Source organism: Artemia franciscana, chromosome 19, assembly GCF_032884065.1.
Source record: "Artemia franciscana chromosome 19, ASM3288406v1, whole genome shotgun sequence".
Lineage (NCBI taxonomy): Eukaryota > Metazoa > Arthropoda > Branchiopoda > Anostraca > Artemiidae > Artemia > Artemia franciscana.
Window position 1 is genome coordinate 4,545,445 of NC_088881.1, and position 25,073 is coordinate 4,570,517.

The 25,073-nt window shown below is 32.7% G+C and overlaps 1 protein-coding gene across 1 annotated transcript in view; it reads left to right on the top strand.

Moving 5' to 3' along the window:
- Nucleotides 1–2,660: 2,660 nt before the first annotated feature.
- Nucleotides 2,661–25,073, top strand: part of LOC136039182 (ubiquitin carboxyl-terminal hydrolase 36-like) — an 87,614-nt gene continuing 65,201 nt past the window's right edge. The window contains exons 1-4 of the mRNA XM_065722704.1: nt 2,661–2,913; nt 6,418–6,553; nt 11,339–11,557; nt 20,154–20,267. Of these exons, the coding sequence (XP_065578776.1) occupies nt 2,785–2,913; nt 6,418–6,553; nt 11,339–11,557; nt 20,154–20,267 (598 nt within the window). The 5' untranslated portion in view covers nt 2,661–2,784. The remainder of the gene's footprint in view (nt 2,914–6,417; nt 6,554–11,338; nt 11,558–20,153; nt 20,268–25,073) is intronic.

Sequence of the window (25,073 nt, forward strand, 5' to 3'; positions counted from 1 at the left end):
TTCCCTCCCTCCCTGCATTTCCGTGAATTGACGCTCCTGCTCTCTTTGCTGGTTCAATTACAGGGAACCTTTTGAACAAAGATTATGGTGTCTTCTGAGACAATAAAATAAATATTAGATTTTTATGACAAAACTTAAAAGTATGGTGATACTGTTAACCTCTTAGAACTTAAGTCCCAATTCAAGCAATTTACTGGTCTAAGTACCTTAGAAGCTGTTTACTGTCGGATATTTGTTTTGCTTATATTACCTCATCATGGTATGTTTCATCTGGTCCTATGCCACATTTCCACAGTTTTTATTATATTGCCAAAAATAATTGCCTGTCTTTCAGCAATTTTTATTTAATAACGAGGTTTATTCAAAAAAACAAACAACAACAAAAATTCACAAAGAAAACACTAAGAAAAGCATTACATTAGAACAATTAACCCTCCTTAAGTTTTTGTTTGCTTAGAGTAAACCTTTAAAAAAAGAAAAAAAACTTGAACAAGGAGAAAAGAAAGAAAAAGGAAAAATTCTGTACTTATACATCTATTTCCATCAAACAAAAAATGAACAATCTATTTCCTTTTTTAGATTTTTTTTTTTTTATTGGGAACTTGAAAGCGAATGAAATTAAGTTTAACTATTCTTCAAAAATCATAAAACTAGAAACAAACTGTTTTAAGATTTCTACGAAAATCACACATATTTGCTGACTTTTTCAAAAATTCAGGAATTTTATTCCAAACATTTGACCTAATATGGCATATTGAAAATAAGGACTTAATTATAACAACTTGAGGTGTCCTCATATTTTTAGCATATCGTGTAGGATAATTATATATTTTCATTTCCAGAAGTAAATAAATTAGGAACTAATTCGGAACAATGCTTATACATATTAACATATGTAAGTATTTATTTATTTATTTATAACCGACAAATGAATATATTTACAGCGACACTGTGGAGTAGTGAAAAATAGAAGACAAAGAATAAGACAAAGAAAAGACAAAGAAGACAAAAATAGAAGACAAGAGAAGACAAATAACTAACACTATAGTATCATAAACAACTTATCGTACAATATTATAATCAATATCATAATTAACCGTTTAACAAATTTACAAAAGGCAAGATTAGCAGCAATGCATAGTCAGTGATATTTTAATCCTTTCGATTTGCATTGTCGATCCTCCCTTAAAGAAAATCTTAACAAACGCTTCTGGAATTATTTCAAAAAGGATTATGTCTGCTTTGTCAGTCTCCGATAAAGAAAACTTCAGGCCAGACAATGACGCCTTAAAATTTTGAGCTTGTATTTTCTACAGGATTTTTTTTTTCCAATTTTTCTTTCTATCTACTCCACAAGGTTTGTATTTTTACATTTTTCATCGGTAATAAAGTTTTTGCGTACTGACAGAGTTTAAAGAAAAAGATATCATTCAGTTACAAAATTCACACAGTTTCATGAATGATCCAACTGACAAAGTTTTTCAAACGTAGCTTTGAAAAGTGAAAATTACCAAATTTAGGTCTCCACAATGGTTTGTATTTTTACATTGTTCATCGGTAATAAAGTTTTTGCGTACTGACAGAGTTTAAAGAAAAAGATATCATTCAGTTACAAAATTCACACAGTTTCATGAATGATCCAACTGACAAAGTTTTTCAAACGTAGCTTTGAAAAGTGAAAATTACCAAATTTAGGTGCCAAAATTTTGTTTTTACTTAGTGTGCGTTCCAAAAGTAAATTTTAATTAATAACTATTAATTATTCGTTGCTAGTGCCATTTTTTCCTCCATATACTACACTTAATATACTTAAAATTGTTATTTCGTAATGTCAGCTTTGAAGAATAAAATGCGGCTGTGATAATTAAAAGCACAACATATGCCATTTTGGTCAAAAATGAGTTATGTGTAAACTAAGCACAAGGAGTCAAATGGTGCAGTCAGATTTGCTTTATCTCGTATTATTCTGAAGATAAAAAGGGGTATAAACATTCAATCGGTGCAAGTATTTTTTAATCAGGTCTTGTTGCAATTCAAAATGACAAGAGAGGGCTATATTATGAAGCTGTAATATGGGGACATGGCGTTTTTCTCCTTTTTTCAAGGAAAAAAGGAGACATACGCCATTAAATGGGATAATTTTGAATTCACTTGGAATACTTGAATTTAATGTTTGACACTGAAATGAACATAAAATTTCGGTTTAGAAAATATTCCGTTTATCCTCATTAGCCTCATCCTTCGGAGCGATCATAGCCGACAATTTTTTTCCGTTTTTTTTGGCTTTCCTGAAAAGTTATAGGTCACACTTTTAATTATCACAGTCGAAGTTGAAATCCCTACCGACTTCAAGTAGATTCGGGAAATGGATTTAGCCACAGACAAAAGTATAAAATACAGATGCCTATATCACCTATCTTTAATGAAAAAAAAGGATTGGGTATCCGCGTGCCTTTTGACAATATATGATGACTTTACTCAAATCCCGAGAAACAGAGGATAAGCAGAAGCAGGAAATGAATTGATGCCAAAAACTATTTGAGTGGGACTTCTGCATTACATACATTTTGACTGTGACATATGGATATTTATGATTTGTAATATGGCTCATTTTGGTCATTGAATTTAGCCCCTTGAAAATAGCGAGAAACGCTGTAAGAATAACCGGCAGATGAAAAGAACATAAAACACGGCGTGATTTGTTTTCTCTTTTTAAAAATATTTCACATGTGATATATTTTAAAACTGAACTGTAGCCAAGGATTGCTTGAAAGAATTTATCAAATGCCAGCTCTTATGAGCAATAATGATATTCTTGGTTCAGCCTTGAAAAAATCTTTTGGAAAGAATAAAAAAGAGGACTTCAGTGATGAGCAAATTACCCTTTCTAGCAAGCTAATTCTGAACACAAAGGTAGTTTAAATGATTGCCGTTTTAACAAGTTTTCTGGGTTACATTCAGTTTAGGGGTTTCTTCTTATCTATTTAAAGTAGTTGAGGCAGGCTAGGTAGCTGTAATGAAACTTCAGGAATGAATCCAGGGCCTAATATGGGTAGGATAGCATACCCTAAAATCTACCCCCCTTAGGTGTGATATTTGTTACTTTTAGCCTACAAAGTTAATGTCTATCATTTCTTGTACATGCTAGATTGCATAAATGACAGGCATCAAAAAACTTCCTGACTGGGTAAAATTCTAGTTGATTGACTTCTTGCTATCTTGGAAAGGGTTTAGGTTAGGAAAATGAAACTATCAGGGATGAATCTACAGACTAAAGTATGTCCTGGGAAGGTATTTTGAAGCAACTACCTCCACTCCTTCTCCCTCTAGAAGGCCCTGACCTTTGATGACCTTTAAAAATATGTGTGTTATAAAAGTGAAACCTTGCAACTTAGCTTCCTGACAGCTTCATAACTTAGCTCAATTCCATTTCATAAGGTTTTAAAGATATGCAAATACATTTCCTAAATTTTGAAAAAAAAACATTGATATGGCTCAAAATTCTACTCAAATAACAGGAATTGCATTTTCAGAACTAAAGGCAGAGAGAAAGCAACTAGTAACTGAAAATTAAGGTAAAATGTTGTTTTGTCAAAATTTCAATAGGTAATAGACCTGTCATGTAGGCAAATTTCAGGGCCCTCTAGAGGGACAAGGAGTGGAGGTGGGTACTTTAAAATACCTTCCCGGGACATACTTCAGCCTGTAGACCCATCCCTGAAAGTTTCATTTTCCTAACCTAAACCCCTTCCCAGATAGCAAGGAGTCAATTAACTAGAATTTTACTGGGTAAAATTAGGGCCTGTAGCAAACAATATTCCTGGCTTATGTATAAAGTGAATATACCACTTGATGCCTTTTTTATGCTCTTTACAATTATTATAATTGCTTGTACTAGAAATTCAGATTTAAGCACCTTTGACCTCTTAAAAATGACCTAAATATGGGGTATAAAAAAGGCTTAAAATATTGGTCTCAAAATTTATAACATTGGACTCAAACTTACTGTTTCATTATAAATCCATTTTTTTTAATGTCATATTATCCACAAGCACTGATTTTCCATGATTAAATTGGATAAATAAATTTTATCAATGTTATGGTGTTTTCTTCTTCCTTGTCACCAAAATTTCAATTAAAGCATGCGTTTTTGGTCATTTTTACAAAACTATATATATTATAAATATATATATATATATATATCAATATATATATATATATATATATATATATATATATATATATATATATATATATATATATATATATATATATATATTATATATATCAATATATATATAAATATATATATATATATATATATATATATATATATATATATATATATATATATATATATATATATATATATATATATATATATATACATATATATATATATATATATATATATATTATATAAGATTATATAATATTAAAAAAATTGATTTATAATGAAACAGTTAGTTTGAGACCAATTTTCAATTACACAATATCCCTACAGATATAGTTACTGAAGCTTTCTACTATGTTGAACAAAATGCCTGTCTCAAAATTTTGACTGGGGGTGTTTAGAAAATGTATGGGCTTCAAAAGTGGGCTTCATGCCCTTCAATTTATTTGGTAAAATTCTAGTTAATTGACTTCTTGCTATCTTGGAAAGGGTTTTGGTTAGGAAAATGAAACTTTCAGGGATGGGCCTAAGGGCTAAAGCATGTCCTGGGAAGGTATTTTAAAATATCCACCTCCACTCCTTCTCCCTCTAGAGGGCCCTGAAATTTGCCTACATGACAGATCTATACCTATTGAAATTTTGACAAACAACATTTTACCTTAATTTTCAGTTACTAGTTGCTTTTTTCTCTGCCTTTAGTTCTGAAAATGCAATTCCTGTTATTAGAGTAGAATTTTGAGCCATATCAATGTTGTTTTTTTTTAATTTAGGAAATGTATTTGCATATCTTTAAAACCTTATAAAATGGAACTGAGCAAAGTTATGAAGTTGAAAACAACTTTATTGTACTTCAATTAAGCAAAAGATCTATTTTGCAAGGTTTCACTTTTATAATACACATACTTTTAAAGGTCATCAAAGGTCAGGGCCCTCTGGAGGGAGAAGGAGTGGAGGTAGTTGCTTCAAAATACCTTCCCGGGACATACTTTAGTCTGTAGATTCATACCTGAAAGTTTCATTTTCCTAACCTAAACTCTTTCTGAGATAGCAAGAAGTCAATTAACTAGAATTTTACCTTTTATTTTGGCTCTTAAAAAAGACACTCAAATTTTAATTTTGAATCAAATTAAATAAAAAAAAAAATGACTGGATGTGTTTGGAAAATTAATGGGCTTGGGAAGAGGGCTTCTTGCCCATAAATCTCTTTTGAATCTTAAAAAGGGCACTCAAATTTTAATTTTGAATCAAATTGAATTTAAAAAATGACTGGATGTGTTTGGAAAATGAATGGGCTTTGGAAGAGGGCTTCTTTCCTTCAAATCTCTTTTGACTCTTAAAAAGGGCACTCAAATTTTAATTTTGAATCAAATTAAGTAAAAGAAAAATGACTGGATGTGTTTAGAAAATGAATGGGCTTGGGAAAAGGGCTTCTTGCCTTTAAATATCTTTTGACTCTTAAAAAGGGCACTCGACTTTTAATTTTGAATCAAATCAAGTAAAAAAAAGAATAAAAATTTCACTGGATGCATTTGGACAATGAATAGGCTTGGGAAGAGGGGTTTTTGCCCTCCAATCTCTTTTGACTCTTAAAAAGGGAACTCAAATTCTAATTTTGAACCAAATAAAATAAACAAAATATTGACTGGATGTGTTTGGAAATAATGGGCTTGGGAAGAGGACTGCTTGCCCTTAAATCTCTTATAACTCTTAAAAGGGCACTAGAACAGTGAATTTCTAATCATATTAGTTCCTTAAACATTTTCAATGATATTTTTAGCCATTTTTGAGATATTGCTCTGTTGCCTTTTTGGAAATCTATATGCTCATAGTTTGTGAAAGGGGGAAATATGCTCCCAGACCCAGATTTTGAAAAATATAATTTTTGAATATTTTGCTGAAATAATTGAAGAACAGCAAAACTAGATTTTAAAAGTGCAATTACCCCCTCCCTACATTTTCATTAATGGATACCCCTGTTAGGACTGCAATTCAATTAAGAATTGGGTGAAAATAAATCATTGTAGGCCTACAAATATACTTTGAACCTAGTTTATATGGGATTTCACTGGGTTTTGCCACAGAAGGTAACATTAACTAAAACTTTTTACAAAGGGTAGCATTTTTGGCTGCATTTAAGACCTGCAAGGGAATATTGAGGTTCACTATCGTCTTTGGGTATTCTATATCAATTTTGTTATTATAGATAGTAGTGGATATATGCATTAAAGTTTCCAACTTTCTAGGTTGAATATGTTGCAGCTAAGTCGAGTCAACATTCAGCTTTTTCAAAGCAGCTAAAAGCAAAATATATTGTTCTTGGCAAGTCTGATCTTCCTGACAAACAGTCTAAAAACATGACACAAGATGAAGCATCCTCCAGTAAGCTTTATTATTTATTATTGTTATTACTTTTATTACTATTATTATGCAATTTATATTATTATTATATATTCTTATTTTGGATTATTATCAATATTGTTATTATTATAATTATATATATATATATATATATATATATATATATATATATATATATATATATATATATATATATATATATATATATATTATATTATATTATATTATATTATATTATATTATGAAAGGAATCATAAATTTGGGACTCCTGAACAGAACCATGAGTAGGTGGTCCTCCACAGTTTTTCTGAAGCTATACAAAGGTCTGGTCAGGCCAATTTTGGATTTTGGAACATGTCTTACTGGTCCTTTCTACAAGAGCAACATCCAGCTTGTTGATGGTGTCCAAAGGAGAGCCATTAAATGCATTGACAGTTTACAGAGTTAGTCCTACTGCTGTAGATTACAATCTGATAACCTCCCAACACTCGTCAGCATAGGCATAATGACATGAGGCTCAACTACAGGTGCCTGCAGCAAGTAGACCAGAAGCTGTTCACATTCTCTTCCCACCAAAGACAAACACAAGGACTTTCCAAAAAGCTGTTCAAATCCACTGTTAACACCAAGGCGCAACTAGATTTTTTCAGTCAATGAGTGGTGAACAATTGGAACTGACTAAGCCAAGAGAAAGTCTCTGCAACCTTGCCCGAGGAATTAAAAAATTAATTATAAAATTAATTATAATTAATTATATAATTATGAAATTAATTAAATTAATTAATTACATTTATTAATTAAAAAATTTGTAAAAATTAATTAATTATAAAATCTATTAATTAATAAAATTAAAAGTAATGCTAATTGGCGCTAGTCGCTTTTCTTGGAGACAGATGTGCCAATTTGGGGGGGGGGGGGAATTGCCATCTTACAACAAGGGATGGGAGGCCAAACCATGGAGTTTCCAGTGGGAAAACCCCGCCTAGCCCTCACTACCATAACATTCTTGGAAGACAATAGAGAGTCAGCTTTGAGATGATGTGACTTGCCATACCCAACCATCTTGTGCATTCAATCCAAAGTTGCTGTTGTTGCGTGGTGGTGCCAACTCTGAATCACTAGAGAATGGTTCTTGAACCATACCTACCATGTGATCACTGTTACCGAGTGGGCTTAAATTGCATCTCTCCAGCATTCTCTAGTCCTGATGGTTTGTCACTTTACCATAACACAGTGACCAGATCTATTGCCATCTTCAACTATGGAGCATCACAGTTCTTGCAACTAATTCGCCCTGAACTGCAAATTAAGGTAATAATAATATCATTGTCATGTTAATATTGTTTATCCTATTATGCTTATTGCTATCTTATTTTCAATAATTATGATCATTATACTATTATTTATTGTATCATTTTATTATTTGTATGAGTATCATCTAGTAAGTATATTTATTATTTTAGTTATCTGCAGCCCTTACAAAAAATGTTCTTATATTATCTCTTAAAGCTAATAGAAAATCCTCACAAAAATATTTAGGAAATTTTTTCTGCAAAACAAAATGTTGGAGGAATAGATAATGTATTTTTTACCAAAAAATAAATGCTTCTTAGAAGATCAAGTTTTTTTTTTTTGGGGGGGGGGGTGAGTAATGCTAATTGGTGCTAGTCGTTTTTCTTAGAGACAGATGTGCCATTTTTTTTTTGGGAGGGGGGGAATTGCCATCTTAGATTTTCAATGAATAATCTTTGCCCCCCTCCCCTGGAATTTTCTTTAATTCTTTTCATTCTCCATTTTTCATTCTTTAAAGACAGATTTGCATTTCCATACTCTTTGGAGTGGTAGACAAGACACAGTTTAGGCATTGAGCAACAACACAAATATACAATAACCTGATATTGCCAGTTATTGTCAAATATTTGGTTGTTTTTTAGAGGCTTCTTGAGTTTCTTTTCTTATTACTTTCTACGCTTCTTGGAATAGGTAAAATTACCCATCAAAAGCTATAAGCCTGAAAAAATTTGCCTGATTTTCAAGAACGGTAGTAAAACACCAAAATGCCAAGCTATCTCAATGAAACACCATCAGATTCAGCATACCAGAAAACTCTACTGTAGGGGTTTCAAGTTCCTAGCCACCAAAATGTGGATTTTTGAATTTTCTCCAAAGACATTCAACTAAATTCTTTGATTGCCATTTGATACAGCAAAAGGTTCAGTAACACTGCATCTGGGGATGACATGACCCTCCATAGCCCCTGTGGAAAGGGCTGTAAGTTATACAATTTGACTATTGTTTGTATATAGCATTTTTTTCTATTGGGAAATATATGGATTTGTTGGGGGGGGGGTCAACAGAGTGGAAAGGGGCATTGATAACTTCGAAGATCACACTGCCTTTCCATGACGAAAGTAAAACAGTTCAAAATAGGGATGATACCTTTTTATTGACAGTGAATAGATATAAAATTATTTACCTGGATATTTCGAACACATATACGGTGTTCATCATATTTCGAACACTGTATATGTGTTCGAAATATCCAGTTAAATAATTTTATATCTATTCACTGTCAATAAAATGGTATTATCCCTATTTTGAACTGTTTTACTTTCGAAAGGGGCATTTTTCTGTATGATTTGAAAAACAATCAAAAATTAAATAGAAAAGCCAGTTTTTTACAACTGAAAGTAGGAGTAGTATTAAAACTTAAAACAAACGGAAAATGAGGGTAGTTACCCCCTTTCTACCCTTTGCTCCTTATGCTAAAGTTTGATTTTATTTTCTACGGATTTATAACAGAACAATGAAGCGGTAGGGTGCAGCCCTCCTCATATGTGGGGTAAATTATTTCATTTGATGTTTTAATGTTGTTCTGTGGTTGTAGTTGAAAAAATGTTTTTTTTTAATATTATTCACCTAAGAAATGATTCTGTTCCTTTTTCTATCTTACAGTTTAATTTTGTTGAACTAATTATGTTTTTTTTTGAAGCTTTCTACTTTTAATTTTTTGTTTGCATTTGAAAGTACCTTTTTTAAATGGACTAGTCAAATAATTTGCTGCAAATGTTTTTAAAAGTAATTTTGATATAAATTGACAGGGGTTTTTAGATGTGTCAACAGTTTGAAATGCTATTCTAAACCAAGTAAACGAGAATTTCTTCCTAATTGTTAAGCGCAATGCTATCTAATCAATATATGTACAGCATAAATAGTGTGTGTCCCCAGAGATATCAATCAAGGCAGTCAGCCCAATAGGAAACATCAAAAGCTTCTTTTGTTTTGATTTCTAATGTTTTTTTAATCAGGTATACAAGAAAATTTAGGGACTACCCTTACCTGAAGTTTAAAAAACAAAATTCACTTCCGTTCAATAAAATAAACTAAATTTACGTTCTCTAAGGATACAAGTTCAGTTCAGTTTATTAACATCAAAAATAAATGGACAACAATAACTCTCTACCCCTACAAGGCTCCATGGCCCGTTACATAGGGGTTAAAACAAAAATAAATACCAAATAAAGAGTCTCTTCTTAAAAAAACAAGAAATCCAATTAAATAACTTTGTGTTATTTTTACTTACCACTTCGTCCTCGAAATCCAAGTCCACACCATCTCCCACCAACACAAAACCACAAGAATTAAAATTAAATAAATAAACGTGCTCAAGCCTAGCATCTAGGGATGTCGCCCTACCCTCATTATTCATCATACTATTAAACAAATAACAATATTAAATCAAACCAATTCAAAAATAAATTTATTCTTCATTATATTTATCAACCAAAAATATTTTTAGTTGGGTTTTAAAGGTATCAAACGAATGAATGCTACGGATATTATCAGGGAGACCGTTCCATACTTTACTACATGCTATTCGGGGACTAAAATCTGATCTGACAGTCTTAGTTTAAGGTAATAGTAGGTGGTCTTTATTGCGTAGATTATAAGAGCTCCTTGAAGTCTCATATATACAATATATATATGACAAGTCTCATTAAATCCGATTATCTATATCTCTAGCACATAACTGGAGAAGTTAAATAGTTTTTTCTAAGATACCCGGCTATAAGCTAGCATATAAGCTTATAGCCCCTGCATATAAACTATGCAGGTTATGGCAAAACCCCCCAATTAATTCTGAATAGTTTGGCCACACTAACTAAAAAAGCTTGTAATGGACAAGGTACGGTAATTCTTTTAAATATCAAATGACCTTAATTATGGTTTTCAGCAGCCTTTTTTAGCATTGCTTCACTTATAATACCTACTTTGAGGTAACTTAATTAAATGGTAATATTATTTATTTATGATGATTTTTCCAATACTGCTTCTAATTAGGACTTAGGGGATTTTTTTACTTTATCTTTTTGCATTTATTGACATGTTATGTTTATATGATCTTAATTAACGTGAATTGCAAAAAAAGTGAAAAACATAATAACTTCTAAAACACTTGAACTTTCAAGTTTAACAAAATGAACCTTAAATTAAAAAGGAAAAAAGCTGTTCCATCAATCATATTATGAGTTCTAGAAATTTTAATTATTGGTCTCTGGAATAGGAACATTTTATTTATTGAAAATAAGGAAAATATTTAAAAAGAATGTTGATAATCTTTTCAAGCTTCTAGTTTAACAAAATTAGCCAAAAACTAAAAATAAAAAAGATTAAATCACCATTAATTTTGTTCTTTTGGGAAATTTTAATTTATGCTTTGTTGAATAGGAGAGTTATAGTAGAATGGTTTAAATTTCTTCTAAAAAGTGTACACAGCAATCCTTATAATTTGTTATTATAATACAGGTGTAACAAAAGGAAGTTTGCCCCCTCCAAATGTAACTTTGCATAACTGGACTGATATTGAGCTTGGGTGGAAAAGAAATATACCGGTTGGAGCAGGAATGATCAATATGGGGAATACATGCTATTTAAATTCCACCCTTCAGGCTCTTTTCCATGTTCCATCATTTGTAAACTGGATACTCAATGAAAAGAAACATAGAACAAGGTGCAGTCAAAGAGGTGAGTTTTTTATCTTTTTTTCTCTATGACGCATAGATTTTGTGTTTTCAGTAAACTTCTTGTAGATAATTAAGAACAAAGGAATTTAAACTACCAAGAACCTCAAAATAAACCTTTTTTTGCTCCCTGTCACCATTTTAGGTTTGTTCATGCCTGAAACTCTAGCTTTTTAAGATTTTTCATTTGGTTGTTTGAAAACTTTGAAATTATTAGGGCACTGTCAGATTTGTCAGTGTTGCCACATCAAGTCGTAAAAAACAATAAATGGAACTAATCAGCCAAAACGTCTCATCGCTTGTGGTCTATAAGAATTCGAAAATTAACAAGCTAATGACTCTCAAAACCTTCATTGGTTAATTTTTGCTGATTTTTAGATCCTTGTTTTTTTTTTTAATTCGGCGCTTGCTACTACCAAAAACCGCATAATTGCATATGGAGGTCTTTTTCATAAAAAATTGAGGTTTCATTTTTTGCTGGAATTGGTTATTTTTGCTGATTTTTAGATCATTTTTTTAATTTGCCACTTGCTACTACCAAAAATTGTACAGTTGCATATGGAGGTCTTTTTCATAAAAAACTGAGGTCCCACTTGTTTGCTGGAATTGGTTATTTTTTGCTGATTTTTAGATCCTTTTTTTAATTTGCCACTTGCTACTACCAAAAACTATATAACTGCATATGGAGGTCTTTTCCTTAGAAAATTGAGGTCCCATCTATTATGTAGATTTTTGAAGATATATGAGGTTATAACCAACCCCATACCCCAGCCAACCAACCCCAGCCATCAAATTCAATTTTCATTGTCCTTGGTACTTATGATTTTATCAATAGAAAAAAAAAAATATCGAAAACGCTAATAATTCCATTCTCTGTTGACTAAACAGCAAATCTGTGCTTGAATGAGGGTGTACAATTAAGTGATTACACGTTCCTAAATTGATTTTTCTTTTTTTAACACCACCTGTGACTCTAGACCCACATAAGATATGAGAATGCGCATAATATAAATGAAAGAATTTTTTTCCTTTCTTTTTTAAGTTGCTTAATGTAGCTACGTTGCTATAATTATGTTCTTTTTTTTAAGTTGCTTGAGGTAAAGTTGCTTAATGCTAAGTTACAATTCAGTGATAAACGTTACAGTTTCTTTGTGAAATTCATTTTTGATGATCAATAAGCCTACGTGGTTACTTATTAGCAAATTGATATTCAAAATATGTAGAAACTAATCACTGTCTGTAATGACTGAAAATTTAATAAAACTGTTAAATTTAGAACATGAAAAGTCTAAAAACAGATTTGAAAGTTTTGATAAGATCTATGGTACTGTGGTATAATATCATAAACATATGAATAAATAGCGATTGTCTGAGCCTAGAAACAAATTGAAATTTTCTAAATGTATAAATTTATTATTATTTTATGAATGTATAAACGAGCTACGGTCTTCTGAGCATGCAAATGAAATATGATTTTCTTAGTTTACGAATGAATTCGTTCTGTTGAACGGACTGAACATACTATTTTCTGAACATATAAATGAATTATGATTTTTGAAAATGGCAGTTTTTTGGTAATACTCTCGGCTTAAAAACATTATTTAAATTTCATCCTTTAGGTGCCTCTCCATGTACTGATATTTGTAAATTGGATGGTAAAAAAAAGAACAATTATAGGGTGTTGCCAAAGAGTTGACTTTTCTCCTTTTTTTAATATCCCAAATTAGCTATAGAAACGTGAATTCGGCCTATCAGAGGCGATTATTTTGTCATTTTTACCCTGTTTAATTTTGAGGCGGAATCACTCCAATGAAGACTTTCGTAATTGGTTGTAATTTGGAGTCTTTTAAATCTTGAATGCAATTTTTTTTTCGATAAGGTTTATAATGTAATATAAACATTATATTATACATTTATAAACATAAACATAATATAAACATTTTATTTATAATAAAATAAATACAATATTTTGAACGCACATATTAATTACAATGATCCGATCTAATATGTCTTGGCCCTACTCTATTTAGACTAGCAAAGCTTTTCTGGGTCCATTAGGCTAGTATTGGCTAAACTAGCTTGTCTAAGAGACACAATTTTATGATCCTTAAAAAAAATGAAAATACCAATGGATCCCACAAGCAATTAAATTTATCATTCTGACCGGAATTTCTCATTTTCACCAAACCAGCCAGGTCCAGTTTCTTTTTATGATCTTTTGCCAAAATAATATATACGAACGTGGGCTTCTCCATTTAATATTTTGTTCCCTCTGGAGAAGAAGAAGAAGATATCCACTTAATCTCTATATTTTAGAAAGTTTATTGAAAGTTTGATCTCGGATAATACTGAATTAGCAATTGCTACCCCTCCAAATTTAAATACATATTTTAACCCAAAAATTGTTAATCTCCACTGTTGACCTACAAAGTGTGTCAATAAATATTTTTAATAAAATTTATATAAATAAAATTGATAACCTTTGCACGGATCACTTTGCCATAGTTTCTTCAATAAATGAACCCACTAAATGAACCCACTAAAATTCAGCCACATACCCCAAATATATTAAAACTAAAGCAAATCGGACCATGTTCGAATAAGCTTTGTGATGAAATTATAAGTCTCACCCGGGGATATATTTCAACTATAGCAGCTGACACACATGCTGAAGTTTTAGCAACCATACCAACAAATACAGTTAATCATGCTATCCCCAAGATAACAACTAGGAAAATAATCCCTAAACAAACTCCTAAAGCATGGTGGGAAAATGAGTGCCAAAATAAATGTAGAACAAAAAAGGCAGCAACGAGAACGTATCTAAAAAACTCTCTCCTGTTACGTAATTAAATAAATTACAAGCTGAGACTATCCTCAAGAAGGCTTTAATAAATGCTAAATATATTACTGGAATAAATTTGCAATCTATCCAGAGAAACGCGTGAGCCACTCATACATAAACTCATAAGCCACATCTGTGGGAAAAAATATCTCCCAACCCACTCCAGTATGAGTTATTATGTAATAATACTCATTATGCTAATGGTAATGAAAAGGCAAAGTTATTTGCAACTCTTTTCTCTAATGAGCTAACATCAAATAAAAACAGTAATACCACCCCAGTTCAAAATTCGTGAACTCAATAATGCAATACAATAAATTAGCAATAAGGCTAGTAGAAGCTACACTAACATACCCCCTACATGGATAAAGAATCTCACCCCTTCTTATAAACAGGAACTCCTAACTTGATATAATTATGCATGAGCTACTTCCACGTTCCCCAATGTTTGAAAATGTTCGTCCCTCCTACCAATCCTAAGGAAAAATAAACCCAAATATGACCCTGAGTCTTACAGGCGTATAAGGATTACTTCTGTGCTAGGAAAAGTAATGGAGAAAATGATTTACAATCCGCTCCTTTGGTTCATTGAGAAGAATAATATAATACCTCATACTCAAACTGGTTTCAGGATACACCACTCCTCAACAGATGCTTTTATCCTGTTAAAAAATGGCATGCATGAATCTCTATCTAAAAATAATGTACTAGTTGCTGCATTCCTCGATTTTGAAAGGGCATTTGACAAGGTGAACTTGGATTGCATGAACTTGAACTTGCAAATCCTGGATTACCCCCAAAGCTAGCATCCTTCGTAAAATCTTTCATTGAAAATTGAAGTTTCATTGTTTATGTAGGTTCAACCTCCTCACCCAAAACTACAGTAACCAAAGTTCTTTCATAGGGTGCAGTCTTGAGCTACCTCATCTTCTCTCAGTTTCTCTGGGACTTGAGCCTCCCACACACCAATTTACAATATGCTGATGATCTGGTATTATGGGCAACACGCCACACCTTTAGACTGCACATTCAAAGTTGTAATAGTCACTTTTCCAATTTGAAAATTTTTCTCAAAAATCTGATTTACCCATTGCACCTACCAAGTCAAAAACCATCCAATTCAACCATAAGCGAAAAAAAATGTTAATGCAAAACTAACACTAAATGGTATAATCATTCCAGAAGATAATCAAATAAATTACTTGACCAAAAATTAATTTTCACCTTCACATCACAAATACAGCCAAAAAAATGCTATAAGAAAATCAGAATAATAAAAAGCGTACTATCCACGCCCTGGGGTTGTAATGAGAAAACTTTACTCCAATTTTATAAATCACATATAATACCCCATATTTATTACGGGCTCATTGTCTATGGTACTTGTGTCAAGACCCAGAAGCAAAAAATTGAAACAACACAAAATTATATAATCCGCCTCACATTTGGTCTTAGGAAAGCAACAAGTACTAAGTTTTTGCTTACTGAGAGTGGATTATCAACAATAAATGAAAGACGAAGATTTCTTTTCCTAAGTTATCTGACAAAAATTGAAGCTAATAGCTCGCATACCATGAATAATTGGTTAAGAAATCCATCCATGTATAGAGTCATTGCAAATGAATTTGCCAGTGCCCAGAAGAAACTCCCAGTTCCAGCAAAGTCTATTGCACGTAAATTCCCCCTCCATGGAGCTGGTCAATCCCCATAATAAACACTAATTTCTCAACGTGGACTAAATAACTTACCCCCATTGCTTTCATCCACAAAAAAATTTCTGAATTTAATACAATTACGTATGTTAATCATTTCTCAATTTTTGGTGACGGGTCCAAAATGAATGAGAAGGTGGCGAGTGGAGCTTTTCTCCCATTCCTGGATATTGGAATTAACCTTTGATTTCCAATTTACAAAATATTATAGTTTATTCTGACTCTTTGTCAAGCTGTACTCAGCTTCTCAGTATAAGATGGATATAGACACATCACATTGTCAATTGTCATTGTCATTACTCTTTGTCAAGCCCAGAGATGCTGTATTCAGCTTCTCAGTATAAGATGGACATAGACACATTACATTGTCAATTGTCATCACTCTTTGTCAAGCCCAGAGATGCTGTATTTAACTTCTCAGTATAAGATGGATATAGATACATTACATTGTCTTAGTATTAGTGATATTCTTGCTTCAAGAGGCATGAGAACATAACTTCACTATGTTCCAAGCCACTCAGGTATAAAAAAAAAAATTGGTTGCAAATCAGGTTGCAAAAAAATTGCTGTAAATATTAACTAGCCAACCAGGAGACCAATCCCTGTTAGACATTTATCGCTGGAGATTATCAGAGGTAATGTTAAATAAGAATAAACCAAATTTATCTTTCTTCCCAAATAAGCACTTTTCTAAAATTTATCGAGTCATTTACCATTTGAGCCATCTAATATTTAGATGGCTCAAATGGGCTAAATTTTCAGGCGTTTTAGTATCAGTTTTCTAATTCAAGTGATTCAATTCCCTCATCCCTTCTTTGCAGACATTGCAATATATAAAAGTGAAACAATTGACCATTGCCTATTTGAATACAATATGCTGACGTCTGCGCAGTAGACCTTGCATTCAAACTGTTAAAGTGCTTCAAACACCACAAAATCTCACTATCAGCTAAGTCTAGCTGACCATACCTGCACCCAGAGCACAGAACTCAATGTATGTCCTCTGATATTTCAACTTCTAGAATCAAAAGATTTACTGCAAGATATCTAAGCAGATTCAAGATAACATTGGAGTAGCTTATTTCAACTCAGAGAGGGAGTCAAAAGGAAAAGGGCCATATAGTCTTGACTGAAAAGCCCGAGTTTGCTGAAATAGAAATGAAGTTCAATCTAGTTTTTCCTCGGGCATTATTAATTCAGTGAAAGTCAATAGGCCTTTGGAATTTTGAATTACTGAAATGAGTAGATCGGACTATAAGAATTCTTTTTTTTTAAGTAAAAGTGCTATTCAAAATCCTGTTAAAGTATACTTAGTAGTACGCAAAAATGAGTTGTAGTTAAGAGTAAGTTAACTAGAGAAAAACTAATATATTTTTTATTTGGAGACTACTTAATATAATTTTCAAGTTTCTCATAGTTTTCAAAGCTTAATAATTAAATCACTGAATGGATGCCAAAAAAGCAAAATAACTCCATTTAAGTGTACAAATGTCAAACTTAAATATATAGGTCCTCCTTTTTAATTTCAGTTGCACATATTTTATTTTAATTTTATTTAAAAAGGCTAACTTTGTAATTTGCTTTTGTATACATTTTAGTATACTGGGTCCTGAACCAGTTTGTTTTAGTTTACTGGATTCACTCTCATTGACAACCCCCCCTCCCCGAGAAGGCTTGTGTGACAAATCATCCTGAATATTGCCGAAAAACTTGCAAGAAATTCTGTATACTCTTTGATAAAAGAAATGTTTGAGTATTGCAGATTTACTATTTTACATGTATATCTCTGCAAGTGTCGGGATTTCATTGTATTCTTTTTGACCAAGTTAGAAAGCAGTAAGTGAAAACTGTACAATAACCACTACAAGTGCTCCCTTTAAGTGCCCACTCCCCCTCCAGCAAGTATGTCTGTTTACCCTAAAACTTGAAACCATAATCTTAACATTTTGAAACATTCGATAAAAAAAAATGACATTGTGACTTGAAAACATGAACGTGAAACTTGACAATACTCTAATTTTATTAATTTTTTTATAAAATCATTTTATTCGTTTATTTTCCTTATTTATTATAATACATATTTGCGACTTAGAATCCATTTGTGCAATTTCTGCGACAGCAATGAATATCAGTAGGTTTGCAGAATAGAAATTCTTGTTCTTTATTGTTTCTGATTTTGTTTGTCCAGTTTTGTTATTTCTAGTTCTTACTCTTGTTTGGCCATTTTTCTTCTTTCTAGTTTATGCTTTTATTTGCTCATTTTGTCCATTTTTTCTTTTGTTTGACCATTCGTTTTCTTTCTTGTTTCTGAATTTGCTTGACCGTTTTGTTTTTTCTTGTTTTTGCTTTCCTTTGCTCATCCTTGTTCTTTCTAGTTTCTGCTTTTGTTTGCTTGTTTTTCTTTTGTTTGCCCACTCTCGTTCTTTCTTGTTTCTGCTTGTTTACCCATTTTTGTTTGTTCGCGTTTTTGCTTTTATTTGCCCATTCTTGTTCTTTTTTCTTCTGATTTTGTTTGTCCATTTTTGTTTTTTCTTGTTTTTGCTTTCATTTGCCCATTCTTGTTCTTTCCTATTTCTGCTTGTTTAGCCATTTTTGTTTGTTCGCGTTTTTGCTTGTGTTTGCCCATTCTTGTTCTTTCTTGTTTCTCTTCGTTTGCCCATCTTTGTTTGTATTCGTTCCTGCTTTTGTTTGCCCATTCTTGTTCTTTCTTGTTTCTAATTTTTTTTTACCCATTTTCGTTTTTTTATGGCATTTGGTGGTATTTACCAAATGACATATAGCGATCACAAATTCTGTCGGTCTGTCGGTCCCGGTTTTGCTAGTTTAGGCACATCAAGATAAGCTTGGACGATGAAACTTGGCAGGTGTATCTGGGATCAGACTAGATTAAAATAGAAATAGTCGTTTTCTCTATTCGTCCTTCTGGGGTGAGTGGGGGGGACGGTTAATTTGGAAAAATTAAAACAATTAGGTATTTTTAGCTTGCGAACGGATGACCGGATCTTAATGAAATCTGATACTTAGAAGGATATCGTGTCTCAGAGCTCTTATTTTAAACCCCGATCGGATCCGGTGGGATTAGGGTGCGTTGGTTGGGGAAATCTAAAATCTTGGAAAACGCTTAGAGTGGAGGGATCGGGATGAAACTTGGTGGGAAAAATAAGCACAAGTCCTAGATACATGATTGACATAACCAGACTGAATCCGCTCTCTTTGGGGGAGTCGGAGGGGGTGTTAGTTCGGAAAAATCAGATAAATTTAGGCATTTTTAACAAGAACGGGTGACCGTTCGTGAGATATTTTGTGCTAGGACGATGAAAATTGGTAGGCGTATCAGGGACCTGCACAAATTGACTTGATAAAGTCGTTTTCCCCGATTTGACCATCTGGGGGGGGGGGCTGAAGGGAGAGAAAAAATTAGAAAAAATAAGGTATTTTTAACTTGCAAGTTGGTGATCAGATCTTAATGAATTTTGATATCTAGAAGGACCTCGTGTCTCAGAGCTCTTATTTTAAATCTCGACCGGCATTAAACCTCTGATTTTCCTTTAAAATTAATCTATTGAATTCTTAGAATTTTCCTAGAGCTCATGCCATATGAGCTCTTAGCTCTTCTGACCTCGTCACAAGTGCCATATGAGCTCATAACTCTTGTCTTGTTGTTGCTTTCGTTTGCCCATTCTCGTTCTTTTTAGATTCTGCTTTTGTTTGCTTTCTTTTGTCCATTTTTTTCTTTTGTTTGTCCATTCTTGTTCTTTCTTGTTTCTGATTTTGTTTTTTCTTGTTTTTGCTTTGCTTTGCCTATTCTCGTTCTTTCGAGTTTCTGCGTTTGTTTGCCCATTTTAATTTTTTTCTCCATTCCTGTTCTTTCTTCTTTCTGATTTTTTCTCTATATTTTTTGATTCTTGTTTGTGCTTTTGTTTGCCCTTTTTTGTCCTTTCTTGCTTCAATTATATTTCTTTGGTCTTTTTAATATTTCTTTAGCATTTTGTGAAAATATTGTTTAATTTTACTTTTTTAATGCATAATTTAACTATTATTAGGCTCAGACGGCGCTCCCCAATGCGTGCTATGTGCTGTTGAAATGACGCTAAAAACTAGTCATGACAAATCAGGTGGTGCCATAAAACCAACATGTGTCTATCGACGACTCAACGGTAAGCATCATCTATTCTAACATTATTATATCAATTAGAAGGATTATTATATTTATTATTATATTATTGAAACTATTTTAATATCTATATCTATTCTTAAAGTTGATGGTGTGAAAAGTTAGGCTGATAAATAATGATTCACTCCGCTAACGACATATATTGAAACAATATGTATCGACTTATCTTTGTGAACCATCAGCTTCAAGAAGTTGATAGTTTCTCTACTAAAATTTAGTTTCTTTATTACTAAGACTTAAAGAAAAAAAATTAAAGCCGATTACAGAATAAGTTATCAAAACCTCAAAAATATTTTCCAAAATCAATAGGGAGGTGGCCAATGTTGTTTTTTCTTCTTTTTTTGCGAAAATAAGAGTAAAGAGGTTTTAGCCTTTCAATTTAGTACTGAAAGACGAGACAGATTACTAGAAAATTATAGACTGTTATGGAGAGAATAATTTTCACCGTTATTTGAAAGATTATTTTTGAAAGCCCATGATTATTTTTTGAAAGCCCAGGGAGAGTGTGTGGAATTTCGTAATTTTTGCCAGAAGAAAGATCTTGTTTCTTTTTTTTGCCAGAAGAAAGATCATGAAAGATGCGTGTTAATTTGTTTCTTTGTTTTTTTTTTTCTATGGGTGATCTTATCGACCCATTGGGCCTAAAACCTCGAGAGAGGGCCCATTCTAATGGAAAAGAAAAGTGCGGGGGGGGGGGGTCAGTTTTTGTTTTTCGTTTGTCTTTGTAATGAAAATGCCAAAAATTACATAAATTACATGTTCTTTTCACAGAAATTATTCAAAAGAGTAATTTTTTAACTCAGGAGGGGGCGGGTAGTGAGGAAGAAGAAGAATATTCTATTGATTAACATATATATATATATATATATATATATATATATATATATATATATATATATATATATATATATATATATATATATATATATATATATATATATATATATATATATATATATATATATATATATATATATATATATATATATATATATATATATATGTATATATATATATATGTATATATATATGGGTGTTCAAAAAAATAGTGGTTAAGAAAAGGCTGTACCTTAAAAAAGGCAGTTATAAAAAAAGTTTGTGGTTTGTCATACTATAATGGTGCGCTTTTCCATTTGCTTGTAAATGGACTTGTTCGCACGACTGTAAGGGTTATTAGATGAGATTATTTTGATGATGTCTGAGAAGATTTTTGTGTCAAATCGGCTGGTACCATAAATCTATCATATGATGATCGGCGACTTAACAGTAAGAAGCTTAGCAAAGAATATGCATAAATGCTCAGTTCATGAAATTGACATTTTGTAAAGATGGATCGGTAAATGTCAGTTTTATTTTCAAACAAAAATATATATACATAATAAATAAACAAAAAAATAAATAAACAAAAAATATATATAAATATATAAGTAAACTGAGGTTGTAAGTACGTAAATAAGCACGACATATGTAGCACAACATATCTAAGAACAACATATGTAGCACAACGTATCTAACAACAACACATCTAACCACAACATATCTAAGAACAGCGTATCTAAGCACAACATATGTAGCACAACATATCTAAGAACAACATGTGTAGCACAACGTATCTAACAACAACACATCTAACCACAACATATCTAAGAACAGCGTATCTAAGCACAACATATCTAAGAACAACATATGCAGCTACTGGCACAATAAAGAAAAAAAGCTACGATACTAGAACTTCAAATCAGGGTTTTATACCCTAAATGAGTTAAATAATGGGTGTTTACTTCCTGGAAAAACAAAAGTAAAGGAAATATTTTCTAAGAACTATTTATAGGGTTAATTTAAGAGAGATAGAAATTTAAAATTTCCTGCTGGTTTTTAAATTGATGTAAAAACTGCTTTTTATTCAAGTTCCAAACTCTTTGCCTCGTTTTTGTACCAACAATGTTGAAAGGTTAAAGATAGCCCCCTCTCTTCCCTCTGAAATACCCTTATTTATATATCTGAGCGCTCATGAAGGTTGAGAAAATGTGAGCAAAAAATGCACTTTTTGAGTCCTCAGGCATCATCTCCCAATTTATGGAAAGATGACTAAGCCTTCTTCCTAGTAGTTCATTTGCAGTTGCTGACAGAATGTATCTGAGGCAGTTAAACTTAAATATTAGAATTCACTTTTGAGGTTGCCTAGTCAAGTCCCACGAATTGTATCTATACTTGAGCGTTGGAATATTAGTTAAAATTCTTATTTTTGGTAGAGAGGAGGAGGGGCTGGTGCAAGAATCATTTGAGTAATTGAACAGATTGAACTAAAAACAAATGTAAGGAAATTGGAAAAAGCATTAAAACATAAATTGAGTAGGTGAAAAGTGGAGGCCATAGATAGAACTGCTGAGGATCTAGGATGTGCAGCTAGACGGCGTACTAGTAAAATAGTGTACTTTTTTATTTTGCTTTAGTTTTCTTTCGTTGTTTTAGTCTTAGTTTTGTTATACTTCTTCTTTCCCTCGCTTTTTGGTGTTCTAAGTAATTAAAAAAATTAACTGGCAACACTGATTAAATCAGCCAAAAATTTAGCTATGTGGACTTACAAAGTCAACTCGGTGGAAATAGTGAAAGACTTGAGAGCCATGGCTCTCAGGCTCAGACCTGGCTCAGAGCCATGGCTGCGCAATTTTATTGAGTCATTATTCTTCTGATTATATGGAATCCCGTCACTATTTCAAGTAAGCTAAGGCTTTCTATATATTTTTAATTAGCTGTTTTGATGCTAATAGCAGAATAAATTCTAATAACGCTTACGCGTAATTTAGTTTCGGTAGGGCGCGGGTGGGTCAATAGCATACTAATTTATCAATTTTCAAAGAAAAGACAAACAATTTGCTTGTATAACAATTATACAGCTTATATAACAATATGTACAATGCAACTTATTACTAGAAGTAGTATTACTTCCTAGGTATTACTAGAAAGTACAAGAATCATTTGTGCGATTGAACAGATTCAACTAAAAACAAATGTAAGGAAATTGGAAAAAGCATTAAAACATAAATTGAGTAGGTGAAAAGTGGAGGCCACAGGTAGAACTGCTGAGGATCTGGGACGGCGTAGTAGTAAAATAGTGTAGTTTTTCATTTTGCTTTAGTCTTCTTTTCTGTTTCTACTATGCATCGGCACTGTTTCTGTTTTCTGTTTCTGTTTCTGTTTTTTCTTGCCTGTTTCTGCCTGTTTCTGTTTCTGTTTTTACAAAAAACAGAACAGAAAACAGAAACAGGCTACCTGTTTTTGTTTTACCTGTTTCTGTTTCTGTTCTGTTTTTTTTTTTCATCTGTTTTTTTCCGTTTCTGTTTTTTTTTTATCTGTTTTTTTTTTTCTGTTTTTTTTCCAAATGCCGCGCTATCTAGCGGGCATGATACCGAAACGCATGATACCTACCCGTACCTACCGTCCCGAAACGCATATCTAGCGGGCATGATACCATGATACCGTTGATTTTTGAATTTAAACAAAAAGGGAATAGTTGTGGGAAAAGTCAAAGTCATGGCCAATTGTAGAAAAAAGCTAAGACAGATTGTCCAATTAAGTGGGCAACCCAGTCAAGGTTAATTTTACCCCTTTGATTGCCGTTGTGACTGTCTCCCATTTATGCTACACCTCTCCGTGCATGCATGTCCCTTGACAATGCCGAAATAGAGTCAACCCGTTGACTACGGGTTGACTACTTGAAAATTTTCCTGTCATGCATGTCACTCCACAATGCTCAACTAGAGTCAACCTCTCATGCTAATTCACGCCGGGGTAAATCTGAGCGAAAGAGAGAGATAGAGAAAGAGAGAGAAGCTTGAATGCTATACAGTGGACATGGGCTAGATGGGAACCCCATATGACAATGTCTCTACTGTTGGTATATGTGTAGCGGATAGCTATTACCGCTTGAGCAACGGTCTAACCATTGACGGCTTTAAGGATTCGTGCTTTAAACGGCAAACATTGGCTCAATGAAATCCCATATAAAAGAGGAATATAGCGTTGGTATTTACTTAGAGCAATGGGTTACCGCTAGAACAGCGGTCCAACAAGCCACGGCTTGAAGGCATCCGTACTTTAAGCGGTGAACCTAGACACCTTGGTATGTGTGTAGCGGAGGGTAATTACCACTTGAGCAATGGTCTAACCATAGAGCGTTATAGAGCGTTGGTATTTGCTTAGAGCAATGGGTTACCGCTATAGCGACGGTTTAAATAACCTCTAACTTAAGCGGTGGACATAAGCTAGATGGGATGACTCTGTGTCTGTCTGGTATATATTAGCAAGCAGCGGTCTAAGTAGCCTCGGCTTGAAAGCATCCGTGCTTTAAGCGGTGAACCTAGACACCTTGGTATGTGTGTAGCGGAGGGTAATTACCACTTGAGCAATGGTCTAACCATAGAGCGTTATAGAGCGTTGGTATTTGCTTAGAGCAATGGGTTACCGCTAAAGCGACGGTTTAAATAACCTCTAACTTAAGCGGTGAACATAAGCTAGATGGGATGACTCTGTGTCTGTCTGGTATATATTAGCAAGCAGCGGTCTAAGTAGCCTCGGCTTGAAAGCATCCGTGCTTTAAGCGGTGAATATAGTGTTGGTATATGCTTTGAGCAATGGTTTACCGCTAAAGCAACGGTCTAAGAGCAACTAGGGTAAATTGTCAATTATAAATGACATTTAAGCTTGAAAGGAATATAGCGTTGGTATCACCCGATTGGACACATTTTATGACAAATTTCCCCCCCCCCCCTAAAAATACGCTAGTGTG